Raw genomic sequence first — 19,204 nt, 5'->3', positions numbered from 1 at the left:
GTGTAGCCAAGTCTCAGTGATCCATGTGGGCTGCTTCTGACTTGAGATATTGTGATTCTATCCTACTTTCAAAATATTACAAACTGCTCAGTGCCACCTACAAAAAGAAAACAGATTTCACACAAGGTCTGTGAAACACTGAGCAACTTCCAGGCCAGATAAGAGAGCACGATCCTGATTTGGCATGCCTAAAGCTCCTGCTGTTCTAACCAGGAAGGGATTAGTCCATGCACAGTCACTGCTTTGAGGACAATCTCATTTCTTAAATTTAACCAGGAGAACAACTAAGTAGTGTAATACTATGAATTAGTCACCAAAATTATCTGACTTAGATTCAAGGAAAAGAGCTTTTTCAAAAGCAATCAAAATCTGACAGTATCCCTATGGCAGTTCTGTGAAGTATAAATCCAGCCCTTAGTGGCTGCTTCCTTAAGCAAAATAAACAACACCACTAAAGGCATTGAAGTTCAACTGAAAATTCAGTACACCTCAGAATATTGCTATATTGCTGTGGATTTCAGAGATTTCTCTGTCCCAGGGCCTGGAAGTAAGTCAGCTGTTACTTTTTCTCTGTATTCAGGTAATACTTTACTGTTGATTTGAACACTTTCAAAGGCAAAAATTACCAAAACCGGCAAAACCTTTATTTCCTTTTTTTTTTTTTTTTTTTTTTTTTTTGTAATTTTTCTTCTGAGTTTCCTCACAGTCTAACTCTCACTACTCACTTAAATTCTGTCTTCTTTACATCTATGAATGTGCATAAATACTGTTACCTGTGCTTTATGGTTTTGAGGTACAAATAGACCTACAAGAACCACCTGTAGCAAAAAAAGAGCTACCCAGATAGAGCCTAAATTAAAGAAGTGTGTCCTCCCAATAATACACACTGAAAGCTTTCACCCTTGCTTTTCATATCTCAGCTCCGCTTCAACTCATACATATCAGAGGCACAGCAACCAAGGTAACAACTCAGCCCTGAGTTCCAGCAGTGAGCATTTTCCAGGATGCTTGGTGGCACATAAATCACATTACAACCAAAGGAAGAAATGAGCAGGATTACCTAAGATGGAATTCTTCAGCCTCCCCCTCCAAAGAGATTGTCTTCTCTGATGAGGCTACCCAAGCCCTTCAGAATAGGGCTGCACAAGGCAAAAACCAGCCTTGCTAGCCTTTGAAGAGTATGTCTTGCAGGTATTAAATTATATTCTGTCTATAAATTGCTTTGGCAGCAAACTGAAAAGTGCTTCGCACTTCTAGATGTAAAATGTGCAAAGAGGCTTAATTAGCTAAATTTGATATACTGCTTTGAAGACGGGAAGTCCTCTGAATGAAGTTCAAAAAGCAGATAACCAGTATTCATCTTTTCTGGTATAAAAGCAGGTAGATGTTACAGAGAAAAAGTATAGCCAGAAAAAAATATATAGTCCAATCATAGGATTATTCATCAAAGTTTTACTTGAAACCTCAGGGATTCTTTAGAAGCTGGTATTTCCGAGCTGTATCTCAGTTGGAGATGAGATTTCACTATGTATCGTTGACAGGCAATTCAAATGGGACATTAGAGTAAATACTGCTAGAACACAATGACATTTTCTTCCACATTCCAGTCTTACAATTTTGGTGTTTAAATATAGAATATTTCCAACTGCTTCCTCAGAAAGTGATCCTTTTTTCTGTCCAAGAGCATAAAAGCCCAGCTAAAAATGCTGTTTCTGAAGCACAACTATACTCATTAAATAATTTATATCAGTAACTAACACTAGTGAGAAATCATATCTCGTAGCAAAACAGCAAGAGAATTTAAGTGCACTGCTCATTACCAAATATTAAGAGGAAGAGAAAGATTAAGCACAGGTTAAAAATAGACAGAAATGCAACCTCTTGCTGAATTTTTTTTTATCTTGTATGGAACATTCTAACCTTCATGTTCAAACTCCATAAACTGCAGTAATTTAGCCAAACCTCACAAAGAGCGAGTGGAGATGTACTTTTCTGCTCAGTGATCAGAAACCATGTCCCTCAGGCAAAGTACAAGATATAATGATTAGCAAAGCATGTGCCTACCTTCACTGCCTCTTTTTCCTACTGACCTGGTTCTGATCCCACCAGGGACAGAGACATTGATTAGGCCCTGGAAGGAAAAGAAAAGGGAATCATAGGGAGGAAGACTGAAGAACAGGACTGAAACATTAACCGATCACAAGTGAACATCAGTGTATCTCAGCTGAGAGGAATGTGACCTCCTCTGACCCTTATTCTTAAAATAAGAGAAATGAATTATTTAGATGAGCTTTCAGTACTAAGCACTACAAGTAAACGACATGTTGTGCTCTAAAGAGCTCACAAATCAAAACTATTTCTTTCGGGTTGTTCATGGAAAAAACTTGATCAGGAAGGCAAAGTCTCAGACCAGGGCAAGATTATCTTTAGAAGCACATGAACCAATCTATTCACCCTTCTTACCAAAGCACTACTGTACAAATGCTACATATCTAGAGGCTCATGCATACATACACATTTATTGTTTAAAAGCAAAGCAAAGGTTTCAAAGCATTTGAAAGAAAGCCATCTGAAGCCTCCCCCAGGAATTAAGTGATTGAGAAGAATTACAGAGTACCAATAGAACAAATTCCTGTTAGAACAGTCGAAAAATGTGTGCATATGGCTGTTGCAGGATACTGTTTTTCACTCATGACATATGATTCAAGTCACAAATAAGTGGAAAAGACACACATGATGCACAAAAGAAATCTGCACTGTGCGTGTGAAGAAGCAGAGCTGACATCTGAGTACTGAGTTCCCATCTGGAGTACTGCATCCAAGTCTCGTGTCCCCAATACAAGAAAGACAGGGAGCTGTTGGAGAAGGGTCCAGAAAAGGGCCACAAAGATGATTACAGGGCTGGAGCACCTCCCCTACAAAGACAGGCTGAGGGAGCTGGGCTTGTTCAGCCTGAAGAAAAGAAGGCTGGCTATGGGGTGACCTGATAGCAGCCTTTCAGTACCTAAAGGGAGCTTAAAACAGGAGGAGAGTCAACTCTTTGAAAGGGTAGATAATGGCAGGACAAGGGGAAATGGTTTTAAGTTGAGAAAGGGAAGATTTAGGTTGGATACTGGGGAGAAGTTCTTTACTATGAGAGTGATGAGGTGCTGGAACAGGATGCACCGAGAGGTTGTGGATGCCCTGTCCTTGGAGGTGTTCAAGGTCAGGTTGGATGGGGCCCTGGGCAGCCTGGTCTAGAATTAAATATGGAGATTGGAGGCCCTGCCTGTGGTTGGGGGGTTGGAGCTTCATGATCCTTGAGGTCCGTTCCAACACAAGCATTCTATGATTCTATGATCTGAAAAAAAAATTGTTAGCTTACTGTAGGAATATATTTATGGGCTACAAAACTATCCCTTCCCCTCCTCTCAGAGGCCTTGCAATTCTGGTAAGAAAACAGCACAGGAAGGAGACAACTTCCTAATCAAATTTCCACTACTATCTTATCGTAGTTACTCAGTGTCCTCTACATGGCTCCAGTATCTCTGTGTAAAAAGGTTACTGAATACAGCCGTTAAGAAGGACTGAAGTTATCTACCCTCAACTAACAAATAGTCATGTGAAAACATGGATATTTCAGCACAAGAATCCCAAACAGAATCCAAGGTTTACATTCAGCTGTTTCTATCAACAAATATTTTGGCATTCCTCCTGAGTACAAAAGCTTGCATTTTCAGCAGGTAAACACAATCAGTCACTCAAGCCAAGTCACTACAGAGAAGTTCATTTTTAAAATTTAAGGCCAGATTAGGAAATGTTTTTTTTAATTTCCGTTTTATTAAATAAACACTTGAAAATGTTATTTTGCAGCTGCAGAAAATGCTACTTCTGCCTGACTTTTGCATTGAGAGAGCCAAAACTGAAGAAAAAAACCAAATCTCTCTGTAGCAGAGGGTAGGCTGGCACTGTAATATGCAATGTTCCCAAAGGAGAAGAAAATTCAATTACTAAAATGGCAGTATAATTTTTATGTTATTATTTTAGGAACTTGGAGTTAATTGGACAAGTTGAGCACTTCGTGAATGAATGTGCCCTTACTTCTCCATAGTAAATGGTCCGTAATTGCTTTCATTTCTCTGAAACCAGGAGATAGCTCTTCTTAGCCTTATTCTGATAGACGCCTTTTGCTCCCATGGGGACTTGCATAGGCCGCATCATTATAGTAATTGAGTGCTTCACAGTGCCTCTCATACACAGAGAAATGTTCTTCTTTCAACTTGCACATAACTTTGAAGAGCTCCACACGCCTACACATCTGCAATGATGTTGCACAAGTACTTACATCTTATGCAGTTTAGCATCTCTCCATCTCTCTAAACAACATGCTCCTAAGAGGTCATAGCACATTCAAAGCTTAGGCAGCCTTGTGCTTCCTTCCATGGAAGCATTCATGCATTCTTGGAAATGATTAAGCCACCCCGTGCCAGAAAGAGACATCATTAGCCAGACTCTGCTCTGGTAAATTCACTTGCTGAAGAGAGAGGAAGTCTGCAAGATGTGCTCCATCACCTCGCCTGTTTTAGAAGAGAAAACTTGCTCTTTGAAATACCAGCCCAGCATTGTTGTAGCAGAACTGTTTCAACTGAGTTGCTGTTCTCATACAAACTGATGTCCTCTCATGATCTCCAAACCCTTTTCAACTTCTTTTCAGGAGACAGCACTGTCCACACACAGTTCCTGGTTCCATTGCTTTACTTTCAGCAGCAGTAATATGCACCCAGTTAACTCAGTTATCCAATAATATTGCAGAACTTCCTTCTTTTCTCACTATTCACCACTCTCAACCTAATCTGTTGTCAGTGGGAATTTTACGCATTCTAGATCAACAAAGCCAGTGCACTAAGCACAAGCATCACTATTGTATTGCAAAACAAATGTTTGAAATGGAAGGAAAGAGAATTCAGCCAATGAGATCACCCAGCCACCAGGACTTTCTAGGACTATTGTGAGCCCCACTTAGTCCTTACATTCAGCTTTCTATAGCATACTTAACTACTAATTAGAGAATGGGACTCACTTCTTTCCACAGCCCAGGAAAATTACACTTGTTTTTAATTTTTCACTGTCTTGCCACACAGAAAAATCCGTAGGCTTCACAAGAAACCTGAAATCAAGTATTCAGACACTTCAGATTACATCCCTTGTAGAGCTGAGACCAGTGCTGAGCAAACATGCTGCAACACAGGGCAAAATGCCTGAGCTGTGGAAACAAGTTTGGCAGGAAAGTACTCAGGATCTCTCTGTACCTTTTCTTCCCCCCAGTCTTTTTTTTTTCTGCAGTTGGAGAAAGAATGTTTTAGAGATAAGAGATGCCGGTATACCTGTTTAGCTGAATCTTAAGATATATATTTTTTAAAAGTACGGAAATTCAAAGGTAAGATTTTACAACTAGCCTAGTTTACATTTGAGTTCCACATGTTTTACCTAAGTCAGTCATGAAACTTCTTTTGACCCAATAAGGCAGGAGTCTGAATTCCATTTTCATCACTGGAAGTTAGGCAAAACAAGAAGTATTTGTAAAAATTACAAACACTGTGGGAACAGGGACTTAATTTCATTTAAATATAAACATTAGAACTGATCTGCCTCCTCTCCAGAACACGCCCAAGGTCTCCACTTAAGCAAAGCTGCTTTCAAGCACTGTACAACAGCATGTTTCAGGCTAAGAAAAAGACAAAAAAACACACCACATTATGCTAATTGAGAGAAGCAAACTTTGGGTAAAGTCTGACTATCTACCCATGCAAATCATCTCACACCAGTGAGATAATCCAGTACAAAACAGAACTGTACTCACTCCATTTGTAAGAATTAACAGATGGAGGAACTGCTCAGGCTTTACGTAACAGTAATTAAACAAATCCTCACAATGGCCACGTGATTTCACACACAAGCCAGGGCAGTGCGTCAAAAAAAAAAAAAAAAAAAAAAAAAGCTTTACTGCTGGGTTGGAAAATTCCAGGTCATGCAGCACGGCCAGCTCCACAAGCCTGTCAGACGTGTGCTTGGGATGCGCCTGCCTTGTCCTTTGGGATATTCTTCCCACTGCCCTCTGGGACTGAAAGTACAAACCCTGAAGCAGAGCAGCTGCAGATGTGGCTTTCATCATCTGCAAGACAAAATTATTCAGCAACTTTGTAGGACAGAAGAGAGGCAGGCACACAGCTTGCTATGCTAGAAGTCAGTCTGAATAAAGAAAATATAGGAAAGTTCTTAAAATTTAGCATGTAAGCACCAGCACCAGCAGGCCTCCCTTACCACTCTGTGTTGTTGGCCATAGGGATGATCAAATGGGACACTCCAAGAGTTCACTGCAGGGAACCCACACAGTTATGCTGAACACAAAGCCATCACTCCCACATTCACTATAAGAGTATATTCCACCTCATTGTAAGACATCTTGAGCCAGAAACACACAAATGATACACAAGTTTTTATCACCTGTATATTAAATATATATATGGAAATCTCCTATTTTATCTAACTCCAAGCCAAAATTAACTCCTGAGTGAAAAAATCAGCTCATTAAAACTGACCCCAGACCACAGTTAGGTGGGGGAAAGAATCCACCTAGACTTACAAATTGTTTAAAACCGATCTGCTCTTGCTGAAAATTCCTGCCCCCCAAACTAATGAAGCATTTCAAAGTTTCTTTTGCTCTTTCAAAAGGATTTGTAAATAAAACAAAAGCAGAGTAACACATGCACTAATACAGTGGTTCATCCACAGCCTAGCAAAATGTGTGACTGAGGGTTTAAAAAACAAAGCAGGTGTTCTACTGCCATCACATGGTCATGAAAATGCCTAAACAGAGCTGTAAAATGAAACCTTACTGCTTCTTCAGAATACTAAGCCTATCATTCCAACTGCTAGTTCTCTTAAAAGTCACTTCCAGCCCCTCCTAATGAAGAATAATCTCTGTTCTGGACAAGTGTTCAAGAATGTGAAAAACATAATCACTGAGTCCTAGAAGTGACAAAAGGCTGTAATTTCAGAACAGTTAGGGAACAAGTGTCAGGATGTTTCAGAGACATAAAGTAAACCATGCAATAACTAAAATGCTTATTGCCTCTATATATCATGAGAATCTCATGACCCCCTAGTTCAATGCCACTTAAGAGATAAAAGGTACTGCCTCAGGCATGTAGTGTGCTATAGCATCAGTCCTTGGCTGACATCGATGAAGCATAAAACGAATTGGTATGTAGAACACACTACTTATAATGGAAATAGGCTGATTCTCATTACTATATCAACTTCTCAATGTCCTTCTATCTTGTCTCTCACAGTAACTCACCAACTACATGTACAGTTGTACATCATCTTTTCTCCAGTCTTTCTCCATAAAGCAGATTTTTGAGACCAGAACACTCTAAAAAAATCATACATGAGGGTAAGATACACTTAGCAATCTGATTTAGGATAGGTTAATTGTGGAGATCACACCAATCATCTCATGTAATGAAAGTCTACATTCAATATTAGCATCTGGAGTGTGTGTTTGCAGCTGTCATTGACGTTTCTTGACAGACAGACGTCCAAGGAAAAGATGGACTCAAATCAGTCTGTATCCCAGAAAGCCATTTAATTTAAGGTAACACAAATTAGTAATTTATTTTACCCTGACATTTTTCAATTTATTTATTTCAGTGCTTTATTGTGATGGTTTTGACTTCAGTAAAGAACTCATAAGAATCCTTTGCTCCCTCCCTTCCTATACCTGAGGCTTTCACTCCACCAAATGGCAGGTTCAGATCTCTAACAAGCCAGCAGTTGGTCCACACCATGCCAGATTGCAGCCTTCGTGCCACTCGATGAACGCGTCCCACGTTGCTGGACCACACAGTGGCTGCAAGGCCATATTTCACACCATTGGCTCTTTCGATTACTTCATCTTCTGTATCAAATGCTACCACACATGTCACAGGACCAAAAATCTCTTCTTGCATGCAGCAAGATTCATCTTTGATTTCGGCAATAATGGTGGGCAACATGAAATAGCCTTTCTGGTTGCCAGCTGGGAGAGCCAAGGAATCCACTCCCTCTCCACACAGGATTCTGGCTCCTTCAGCCTTTGCTTTCTTCACATAGCTTCTCACCTGAGGAAAAAGCAGCAAAATATCATTTCTAAAGGATAACATTCAGAGAGCTCACTTCTCCAGTCTGGATAAATCCTCAGGAGTCCAGGAATACCTCCAACAGCACCACACTGCTCTTACTTCCCTTCTAATGGCAGAAGGGTATTCCCCAGCTTTTGATCCATTTCTATAAAAAGCCTAGCAGGCTTCACTATTGACCCTTGCTAGTAATCAATCTCAAAATGGCAGGACCCGTGGTAAAATCACAAGTGGTCCAAAAGCACTCCTCCCTTTTTCCAGTAGCTTGGTCAATTTGACATATCTTCCATGCCATGGTTCACTCATTACTTCAAGGGATCAGTAACATCTTCCTGCCCCATGGGCAGGCTTGGTGAATGTTTACATGGCACTAGGATGATGAAGCCATGAAGCCTATAGGAAATCTCATCAATATGTAATTAAAACTGCTCCCATGGCTTCTGCTATCATATTCTATACATAGAACATGCTGTTGGAACTTCTGCTGGTCCAGAATCTTTGTTCTGTTTCTCTTTCTATAGAAATACCACATAGATAGTACTGTGCTTCTTTCTCACTGTTTTTTTAAGCACATTTGTATTCTAGATACAGAAGTCCTCTATCGTGCCCAAGATGACCTCAAGCAGCAGGTGTTTCTACCACTCTACAATAGGAACAGGCTGAAGAACTTGCTGAGGCCTCAAGAAGCATGACAGAGGGTTGGCTTTCTCCCTCAGTTTGTGGTTTTCCGGTTGCTTCTTGTTTACACTGATTGTATCAGTTTTGGGGTCCGAGCGTCTGCCCTCTTGAACTGTGGCTGAGACCACAAAAAGTCATTGAAGCAGACATCACTGTGCATTGTCTCAGCTGTAACCTACACTCATGCCATTTCAAATTCCTGCTAGCAGAGTATGCTAAGAGAGATATAAAAATAAGATTTTTACCTTAGTTGATTTTCTTAATAGGCAAATAAATGATCTCAGCAAATGCAATACTAACATAAGTGAAAATGTTGTTAAGCTGTAAGATTAGTCAGCATAAATTCAGGATTTTGAATTTTTCCACTTCAAATGAGAAAAAATAGCTTTTTAAATTATTTCCTGCATGGAGTTGATTCTTCCAGAGAAATCATGTGATCCCAAGCCACAGGCAACAGAAACTTTACCTAATGAAAACCTTATAATGGCTTTGAATCTTAATCCCACATGTAAAAACATTTTTTATAACTCAACAAAAGATAAGATCAGATAAACCTCATGTAATACTACCTTTTCTAGATGTTCTTTACTTATTAGTGCTCCCATGTCGACAGAAGGATCTGAGGGGTTCCCAACCTTCCACTTCTTAGTCTCCGCTACAAACCTCTTCACAAACTCACTGTATATCCCCCTCTGAACAAAGATCCTGGAGGTGCAAAGGCAGATCTCACCCTACCAAAACAACCAAAAAAAAATTAGTTCATATTACATTGTATTACTCACCTGCATTAGGACCTGCTTCCCAGGATGAGAGTTGTGCCCCTGCATCCTGGGGAGTGGAAACAACATTCACCTACACAGCAAAGCAGGATTTTTCACAGATCAAAAGGAAGAGAGAAGACAATACAGTAATAACAGTGTTGAACAGTCATTCACTAATGTAAGCAAATTTGGGGTTTTTTCATTAATAACACTCTACCTTCTCCAACATTTTTCATAGGAAATAAGATTTCCATTTTGGACTGATGCCTCTCTTCATTTCCTTAAAATGCCATGCTGATGCCATGCTATTTTTCTGAACCCTTGCCCTGATATGGTTTCATGGCTTTGGCAATCTCTCCTAAGGATGGGAACAGTAACACTGATAGAATTTACAGGGAATTTTCTAATTTATTTTCAGCAAATCAAGTTTTCCACTTAATGGCAGGGAGGAATTTAAAGCAATTGCTTCCTAGACAAATAAAGGACACATTTATTGTAAGAGGGATAAGGATACTTTTTTTTTCCCTAACATCTGATGGAGAGCTATAGAAAGAGCACTTTCTTATTTTACTTCCCTGACTCTGGAATAACGTGCATATTCTCATATTTTTTCTACTTGTAGTTTGCTCACTACACAGAGCCTAGAAATAGACCTTGTCAGTTTAGGATTTGGAATCAAAGATACGGACATGTGTGCCTTCACTAACATATGCACACCTCTTGCTGCAAGCACACAGTACAGAGGCAAGAGGCACCTGGTTGGCAAAGCTGGACCGCAGAGTTGTTGGGATGCACTGGCTCAAGTCGGCATCATCGAAGATGATTGCAGGGTTTTTGCCTCCCAGCTCCAGAGAAAGCTTTTTGCAATGCGGAGCGCTCTTCTCCGTGATCCGCTGGGCTGTGAGTGTGCTTCCCGTGAAGGAGATGAGGGGCACGTCAGGATGGCAGACGAGGGCTTCTCCTGTCTTGGTGCCTGTCCCAAACACCACATTCACCACCCCGTGCGGCATCCCTCATGGAAAGAGAGGCACAAAGTGAGCACACCCTCCTCTTGCTCCGCAGGCTTCAGTTATCAACGTTTTATCTCTGGGCTTAGAAAATCACTAGAGACAAAGAGGGACCCTCAACTTAGATAGCACGGTCACAGGTTAAACAACAAAACAAATTCTACCCATCCGTCAATCTTGCCCAACATCCACCATCAGTGATCCAGTTTTCAGTCATTCAGTAACAGGGAAAAAACAGTTATCTTCTCATTTTCCAAATGGAACAAGAACTGGATCTCACTCTTTTACGCTTTCATGATTCCTTTGCTGGCATTGTGGACATAGGAAACCCCCACAGGGAGAGCAGGAGTGGGGACAGAAATACAGGAAGACTTTTCATAAGGAGACAGTGAAAAAAATCAAACAGAGAAATAGCTGAAGTTAGGGAGATGGAATAATATGGTCACAAGGAGAGCTTTTTACTCTCTAGTAAATTCATTTACAATAAACCATCTCACCCAAGTTTTTTGAGCATTCTTATTTCTGCAAGGAAAATGTTGCAGCAAGTCCACCCCATTCATCCTCCTAATACACTCAGGGATTTACCTGCTTTCTCCAAGAGTTTGCACATCATCCACGTTGTGACAGATGTCATCTCACTTGGCTTGGCAACTACGGTATTTCCACATGCAATGGCAGGAGCTATTTTCCAGGTCAACAAATAAAGTGGCAAATTCCAAGGACTGATTAAACCAGCTGCAAGAGAAAACCACAAAAGACAGGAGCACAGTTCACTGGGATACAAAACTCAATCCTCTCTTCAGCATTTACATATCAGTTCAGATTTTGGAAGGGAATTTGGCTATGGTTTGTATTTCTGGACAACTGTACAAGAATTTGCAGCTAGAAGTCTTCTTCAAAGGCAGATCATTTTAAAAGATCTGCACAAACAGTGCTAAAGCTGACCTGCTGGACACTGAGTTTCACAGCTTCTCTGGAGCAGAAGCTTATACTCACAGCATGCTTTTCATGGTTTTCTAGGAACACTGAGGCAAGGCTAGCCATAAAAACCGTTCACATCAACTGCTCTGTGGTAATTTTCTGTGTCAGCAATCCAAAGTAACCTCAGTTAGCCCAGATCACTTGCTTTATGATACTGTCTAGAGATTTCTTCCCAATTTTAGTATTAAAAAGAGCATGCATAGCACACAATGAATATTTTTCTGTTTCCACACACACACACACAAAAAAAAAAAAAAAAAAAAAAAAAAAGCTGCTATTTTGACAAATTGCTGAATTACTAGTTGTTTGTTTGGGTTGTTTTGTTTTGTTTTGTTTCAGTAACTGTAATTCCTTTAAATATTGCTTGCAAACGGCAAAGAGAAATCTGTAATTGTTAGATGTGACTGTTTCAAAAGGCACAGAATTTCTTGCTGCTTGACGCATCACATGTAGGAATGGAGCTTTGGACCTTGAAGAACTGTCAGTAATTTTATCAGAAGTACTCATGATCTCCATTGGTCATAAAAACTTTTAAAAAGGCCCACTAACCTCACCAATTTTATCTTTTTTAATAATTCAGGCTTGAATTTGAAGCATTTATGCATAATGATATGAACTATATAATAGTTGCATCCTTACGACTCCATCTCTCATAAATTCAGCACAGTTGCTTTATATCTGAACCGAGAGCAGCATCTAGTGGCACAGTTCAGCAGTTCCCCGGCTAAAATGCAGCTCGGTGCTTCAGCCAAAATGCTGATCTGTGAGCTGCTGCTGCTTGGTCTTAGGTAAATTGATGCCTGGTGTCAGGGAAAAGTTCTTCACCAGAGGGCGGTGGTGAGCATGCAACAGGCTGCCCAGGGCATTGGCCATGGCCCCATGCTGCTGGAGTTCAAAGGAGCATTCGGACTGTGCTCTCAGAATAGGGTTTGGATTGGGGCGGTCCTATGTGGACCCTGCGTTGGACTAAATTATTCTTCTGCGATTCTAGGCACATTTTAAGGCATCATATAAATGTTCTTTCTAAGGAAAAACAGCATAAGTGAATTCACATGAAGTTTATCGTGATTTAGTACATGACATGACCCAGGAAAAATAAATGCTAGGTTTGGAAAAACTCCTCAGGCACTGCCCAGTTTTCCATGCTCCGGGAACACTGTACCAACTCCCACAGGTGTCCGTGAGGTGTAATGCACACAGCCGATGCTTGCCATCTCGGTGCACTCTGTCGTGTGATGAAGGATGGAAGAGGCAAAGAATCGGAAGTTGTATACTACCCGAGGAATGTCCACAGTTCTAGCAAACGTAATCGTTTTGCCTGAAACAAAATCAAACAAACTGCTGTGATATCAGGGCAGAAAATAGCTCATCTAAACACCACTGTGCCAAAAGCTCACATATACCAAATATCTTGATCGTATCTTCCATTCGAATACACATCAAGACACTATATTCGACATCAATAGTTTAGATTTTTACCCTGATCCTTTGACTCTGCTTGGGCAAATGCTTCCAGGTCATGTTCAATCAGGTCTGCCAATTTGTTCAAGATCTGAGATCTTTCCCCTGGGCTTTTTGAGGACCAAATTGGGAATGCGTCTTTGGCTGCTCTGACTGCAGCTTCCACCTAAAAAATGCAAAAGATCAATGGTAAATATTAATGAAACACATCAGAAAGGATGTCAAATGATCAGCAGACCTGCTTGCATTTGAGAGATAATAATTCAAATCACGTTTTTGGAACCACTGAATCTCTCCAGAGGTATGACTTCTTCATTTTCATCTTCTCAAGACACCATCCTTTAATTCAAGAAATACTATTGATAGTTTCTGTACTTGATATGGAATTTCACTGTAACGCTTGCATTTCTTCTCAACGGGTGGGCAATGCTCCAGGCCTGGAGGAAATGCTAGACAAATCAATCAGTGCTAGCAAATGCCACTGATCCAGCCCATGCAGAACCTTTTTTCTCATGAGGAGAAGTGCAATTGCAAAAATCTCCCAGAACAAATGCAGTTCAGCCTAATGTCTACAGTTTGGTCATGCCAGAAAGGGCATCAGTGATTAAAATAATGGGTCTGGGAAGGAATAGACTGCATGGTCCACTAACCTTTGACTTCCTCTCTCATCTCCCCCAGTTCATTCAAGCAAGGATTGAGAATATGTATACAAAAGAGCTGCTCAGAGGAAAAAAAAAAAAAAAGTCTTACCAGATTGCAGCTACCTAACCAAGTCCACAGATATTAAAAAATCATTGTATGTGTTTATATTGATGCATATCACCAGCATTTTGCCTGAGACGCACATAACTTCTGCATGGTCCTTCAGCCTGACTTTTCTGAACACTTGCAGAATACCAGCACTTTTCTAAAAGCAGACTAAGCTTCAAAGGATTAAAATTAAATAGAAGGATCTCTCCTCCATCAATCTCTTCCTCCAGACACCTGAAGGAAAATTACCTGGGTCTATTGATTGATAATCAGTTCCTTCTGGATGCTGTTCATCAGTCTCTCAAGATTACTAGGGTGGTTAGCAACACGTTTCTATATTTTAGTTAACAGCATTATTTCTCAGTTTTTCTTCTTATGTATCATTTAATTGGTTGTATTGCCTAACCTATGCACCAAGGTGGGCTTTTAGCCAAAGCCGTCTTGGTTGTCTTCCCATCATTTTTGCTCAAAAATTTCTTCAGCTCTGGGAAATGTACCCAAGTCAATAACTAGAAAAATGTTGATGGAACATAAAGCAAATGATTCCAGCTCTACTCGTGCTGTCACAGCACTGGCTCCTGTGCAATCACTGAGGATTTCTTTCTATCAATTCCACATAATTGATTTTCAAATTTGCTCCTTCAGATAATGATGGGTGTTACAAAAAGCATAAAGTAATTTATCAACACTCCAATGATGTTTTTACAAAAGAGCATACAGAAGTTCAAACACAGGGAAATCCTGTTTCCTTCTTTTTCCTTCCCCCTCCCGCCCCTGCATTCACAAGAGAATTTACAGTCTCCTGAAATGAGGGTCAGAGCTTGAAGGACAGGGTGATAGTTGTATGGAGGCCAGTGGAAAATAAACCAGCTCACAAAGTCACACCTAGACTCTGGCCTTTTGGCAGAGTTCAACAACCAAACAGCTGGAGGAAGGCCAAAGCAGGTATGGGAAAGGGGAACTGCAGCTTCTTGAGTGAGCTGGGGGAGGAGGGCACCTACCCTGAAAAGATCCATCCCCTATGAAACAAAACCACCTCCATTAAGTTACTTGTTCTTCCACCTTCTCGTCATTAGGTGCCATTGTGGTGCTACTTCTCATCTGTTCCCTCTTTTGTTGCCTGTACCCCCTGGTGCTGCTGTGCCCTAGGAAGGCTGATATGAAGTTCAAGTCATCTGCATTTTTAACCCTCCAGCAAGTTTAGAAGGAAGAGGAGGTTGCATCTTCACGGACAAGCAGAAAATTGGCAAAGGAAGGAATGAAGTGTCAGTGGACTGGTTTAAAAAAGCAAGAAGAAAACAAACAAGATGATCATAGAATCATTTGAGTTGGAAGTATCCCTTAATGACCATCTGATACAGTTTCCCTGGAAAAAACACCGACAAGTAGATTTAGATTGCTCAGAACCCCCTCCTGCCTCACTCTGAATGTCTCCAGGGATGGGGCTTCATCACCTCACCAGGCAACCCGTGCCAGCATCTCACCACCCTTGCTGTAATTTTTTTTTCCTTATAACCAGTCTAAATCTCTCCTCTTTCAGTTTGAAACCATTTCCTCTTGACTTATCACAAGAGACTCTGCTAAAGAGTCTGTTCCCTTTCTTATAGCCCCCCTTTAGATACTGAAAGGCTGCTCTGAGGTCTCCCTAATACAGAATAAATACAGAAGTAGTAAAAGGGAACAAGGGTTAAAACAGTTTAACTAGCAAAAACAAGTTGAGCCATGAAGAAGACATGCATAAAAATTCAACTATGAATTTGTGTCTGAAACACTTCCTTCTGCTTTCCTCTTCTGCACAAGAATCACACAAAGAATACACAATCCAGAGCTATCATAAAAGATTGATACCAAAACATGTAAAATAGCCCTTGTGACACAACACCTGCATTCCTAGTGGATGATGGAAAAGATGAAGATTCTTTTAAGAGAGATTTCTTTTTTTTAGAAGAGATTTTTGCCAGGTCCTATTAGCTCCCACCATCTTGTCTTTTGGGGATATATGGCACCTGCTCAAGCCTGCACTGCATTTTTTGATAAAAATTGGCTTAAAAGGTCCTTGCAGTCAGCCTGGTGTTGAATTCCAATATCAGAAACAGGTTTGCCTTTTGTTTCCGCTGTTTTAAGTTTCCAATGAAACCAACCAAAAACACCAAGACGTTGAGCCTTGTTAGAAAACAGCATCAAGCTCTTCACTGAACCTGGACCTTGATGCTTGCTTTACAGTCTCCAGATAACCTCTAAGTAGTTTGACTTCACTTTCTCCTGCAGCATATTCCACTAGTCATCAGTGGATGCCAGCTTTGCAAAGCCCAGTCTTTGATATAGCTGACTAAAGGCAGGAGCAAAGGACTTGTCAACTCCATACAACCCAAGCATCATGCACAGCATGACCCCAAAACTGAGAAGAGAGAAGCCATTGTTCCTCACACGTATCTGAACTCTTCTCCCATATCTACATCATGGTCAATAGCCTAATTTTGTTAAGTTGTTCAGGCATTCTCACGTCTCTCTCAATTTTATGATTCTGCAAGTGAATGAACAGGAAGATTTGCACCTGCACATCAAAGAGAAGTCTTTCCAGGCACAGTTTGGGCTGGCTGGAGCAAACTTACACAGATGTATTCTAGCAGACTGAACCTGTTACACTTTAACCCTTGGTCATGGGCATCTAGCAAATATTTACCCAATTGAAATTACAGTGCAAAGGTTTCTGATGAAAGAAGCAAAGAAATGTCTGCAGGACTGAAATGCAAATAAACAGCTACATAACAATAGCACTTCATTTAAAAAAAAAAAAATCGTTTAGAAAAATGAAGTTACTGTACACTACTTGTAGATGTTTTCCAAATCTTTTACATCATCTAATATTTTCCAGTTGCTTTTCTCCCTGCCAAAACTGAAGCAGTATGCTAAGCACTTCTAGGCCCTTTATAAAGTGGCATCAGTGAAGCTGCAGCACCCCAATGAACGTTACGTTGACATACAAGGGACATTCATCCCACCAGAGAGCACAGGAGTAGGAAACATTACACTGATGCAAAAGACAGACTGCTTCATGAGAAAATGCATGCTCAGTGCAGCCACCTCACCATCTTTATTTCATACCCAGCTGCCAATATCCAAGCCAGAAAGGTCTGAAGCTTTTTACCATATCACAGGGAAAGGGCCAGAATGCCCAATCCTTTTAAATGACAACTGTAAATGATCAAGACAAAAGGGCATAACATATTTACCTGTACATAGTGCCACTAAGTTTATTCTATAAGAGGTCAATAACTCTTTTCTCTCTCTTCCAGTGTTTACACTTAGTGCCAGTCTGAGCGTTACTGTTAACTTACGTGCAAGACACCCCTTGAAACAGCTCTACTGAAGGAACTGAATCTTGTTTGATTTACGCTGGTTTATAACTCAGTCTATAAGTTTCTAATTGCAAAATGTAAAAATAAATAATAAAAATAACTATTTGCTGCAGCTGCAATCAATTACACAATGCTACAACACAATCAAGATCTTACTCATTTAAATCTTAAAAGTCTTTATCATTTTTCCAATCTCCTGCTTTCCAACCTCTCCCACTCACAACATGCATTTCACATTTTAATCTCTTTGTGCACTAGGACAGTACTCACCTCTTCTATGCCACTGTTTGGCACCCTGCAATAGACATCTCCTGTGGATGGGTTATAGGAATCTATGTAGGAGGAACAAGGAACAAATTTGCCAGCTATAAAGTTTTCCAGCACTAGCAAATCCTCTGAGTGAGCCATTGTTAGCAGCTTGCTTCACCAGTGATTTTTTTCCTAAGAGGTGCCAGTTCAGATTCATAGTTCAGTGCGTATTTGTACTGCAAGTCTGAACTCCTCCCCTCTCTCTCTGCCTTCCCTGCATTGCTCACTTGCAAGTCAGAGGGAACTACTGCAACAGCAGCAGGAACAAAGAGGAAAGGGTGGAAAAATGACCATTTCTGTGACTTACTTTCCCCTTGCTGCAAGAGTTAAAGCAGGGAGGCAGAATCAGCTAATATCTACGAGGAGAGTTCATTTTTCTCTTTAGGAAATAAATTGCTGAAGAAAAATTTTCCCTCTATCAGTTTTTCAGGCTTCAGTCTGCAGAAATTCCTTTTGCAACAACTGCACAAAATAATTCCAGACCTAATTACCTCACTAGGGAACTGCTCCTTACTACCGATAAGCAAAAAGGCTTGGACTAATTTGTCTGCAGCTCGCTTGCTTCATCATCAGTATCTGCCCTTGTAACCTCCAAAACAATGGCTCTGCCATGGTTTTTATACTCAAGAAACTTATCTTTTTTCTACCAATATCCTCAAACCAAGCAATACAAATTAGAGGCCCTTTAGTTAAAAAAAAGAACCACAAACATTGAGAAGCATGATCCTGCCCAGTGCAGGCACTCTGTGGCATGTTGTCAGAAATTCACTTTTTTTAGACAGGCAACAAGACACCTACTTTCATGTTTTCTTTCTTAAATATTCCAGTGGAAATATTTTACTACAGACAAACCTGTTACATATAATTAAGCTTTGCCTTAACTTCTCAGTAACAACTGTTTAAAATACATCTTTCTTTGAGAGAACACTTAGACTACCAAATGGCTCTGAGACCACATGCCATCTCCTTGCTCTCTGCCTTTAACCAAACCGCTACATCTGTGCTAAAGAGCATTATATTATCACCAGGAGACTGTCAAAATCTCCATTTAGAGAGCTAGAAAAGAGCTAGTTTCAAAAGCCTAGAAAGCTTTTGAACATTAGACTACTGCTAAGCCTTAAAATTTCTTGTAAACCAAGGTACAAAGAAATTTTGATTGAATAAACTTGATACAGCTTTGTTGTCCAATATAGGCCATTTATTCATCAACCAGCTGGAGCCTCTGGTCAGCTACAGGCTTCAGTAAACAAAACAATCTGGCTTCATCAACATCCCAAGATTAAACACCACAGAAAAACACCGCATCTGGGTGAAAGAGATCCATGTGTACAGTAGCTCCACCAAGGAGCAACATATGAGAGAAAATTATTTTCACAGAATGGAGAAGTCATGTGTCCGTTTTGCATTTTAAGTTTGCAAGTTCAAACTTATGAATCACAGAAAGCAAGGAAAAATTTATAATAACTTAGAAGTGTTTAAATAAAATAAAGATCAAAGAGTCAAAAATTATGCTCTAAGTTATTTTATTTTCTTACATTTTAAAAAACAAAATTAGCCAGAGTTGGCACAACTTCTACGACACAGCAAAAGAAACTTCTTTTTTCTTTTAAATAAATTTAGGGACAGGAAAAAAAATCCTGGTACAACACTACATGCCATTCTCTTGAACCCAAAGTAAATAGTTCGTTTTACCCTGAATATGCGTTCAACTCAAACCTCAAAATATATTAGACCAATAA

At 40.2% G+C, this 19,204-nt stretch overlaps 1 protein-coding gene across 1 annotated transcript; it reads right to left on the bottom strand.

Moving 5' to 3' along the window:
- Positions 1 to 7,688: 7,688 nt before the first annotated feature.
- Positions 7,689 to 17,564, bottom strand: ALDH8A1 (aldehyde dehydrogenase 8 family member A1; the record flags this gene model as incomplete). Its single annotated transcript, XM_079550230.1, has 7 exons — positions 7,689 to 8,141; positions 9,407 to 9,568; positions 10,354 to 10,610; positions 11,191 to 11,340; positions 12,749 to 12,904; positions 13,066 to 13,213; positions 17,427 to 17,564. 7 exons carry the CDS (start codon positions 17,562 to 17,564, stop codon positions 7,689 to 7,691), a joined length of 1,464 nt encoding a protein of 487 aa, XP_079406356.1.
- Positions 17,565 to 19,204: the final 1,640 nt, after the last annotated feature.

The sequence above is a fragment of the Tetrao urogallus genome (assembly GCF_951394365.1).
Source record: "Tetrao urogallus genome assembly, chromosome: 2".
NCBI lineage: Eukaryota > Metazoa > Chordata > Aves > Galliformes > Phasianidae > Tetrao > Tetrao urogallus.
Note: the sequence above shows the minus strand (reverse complement) of the source record. Positions and strands in the feature narration are given on the sequence as shown.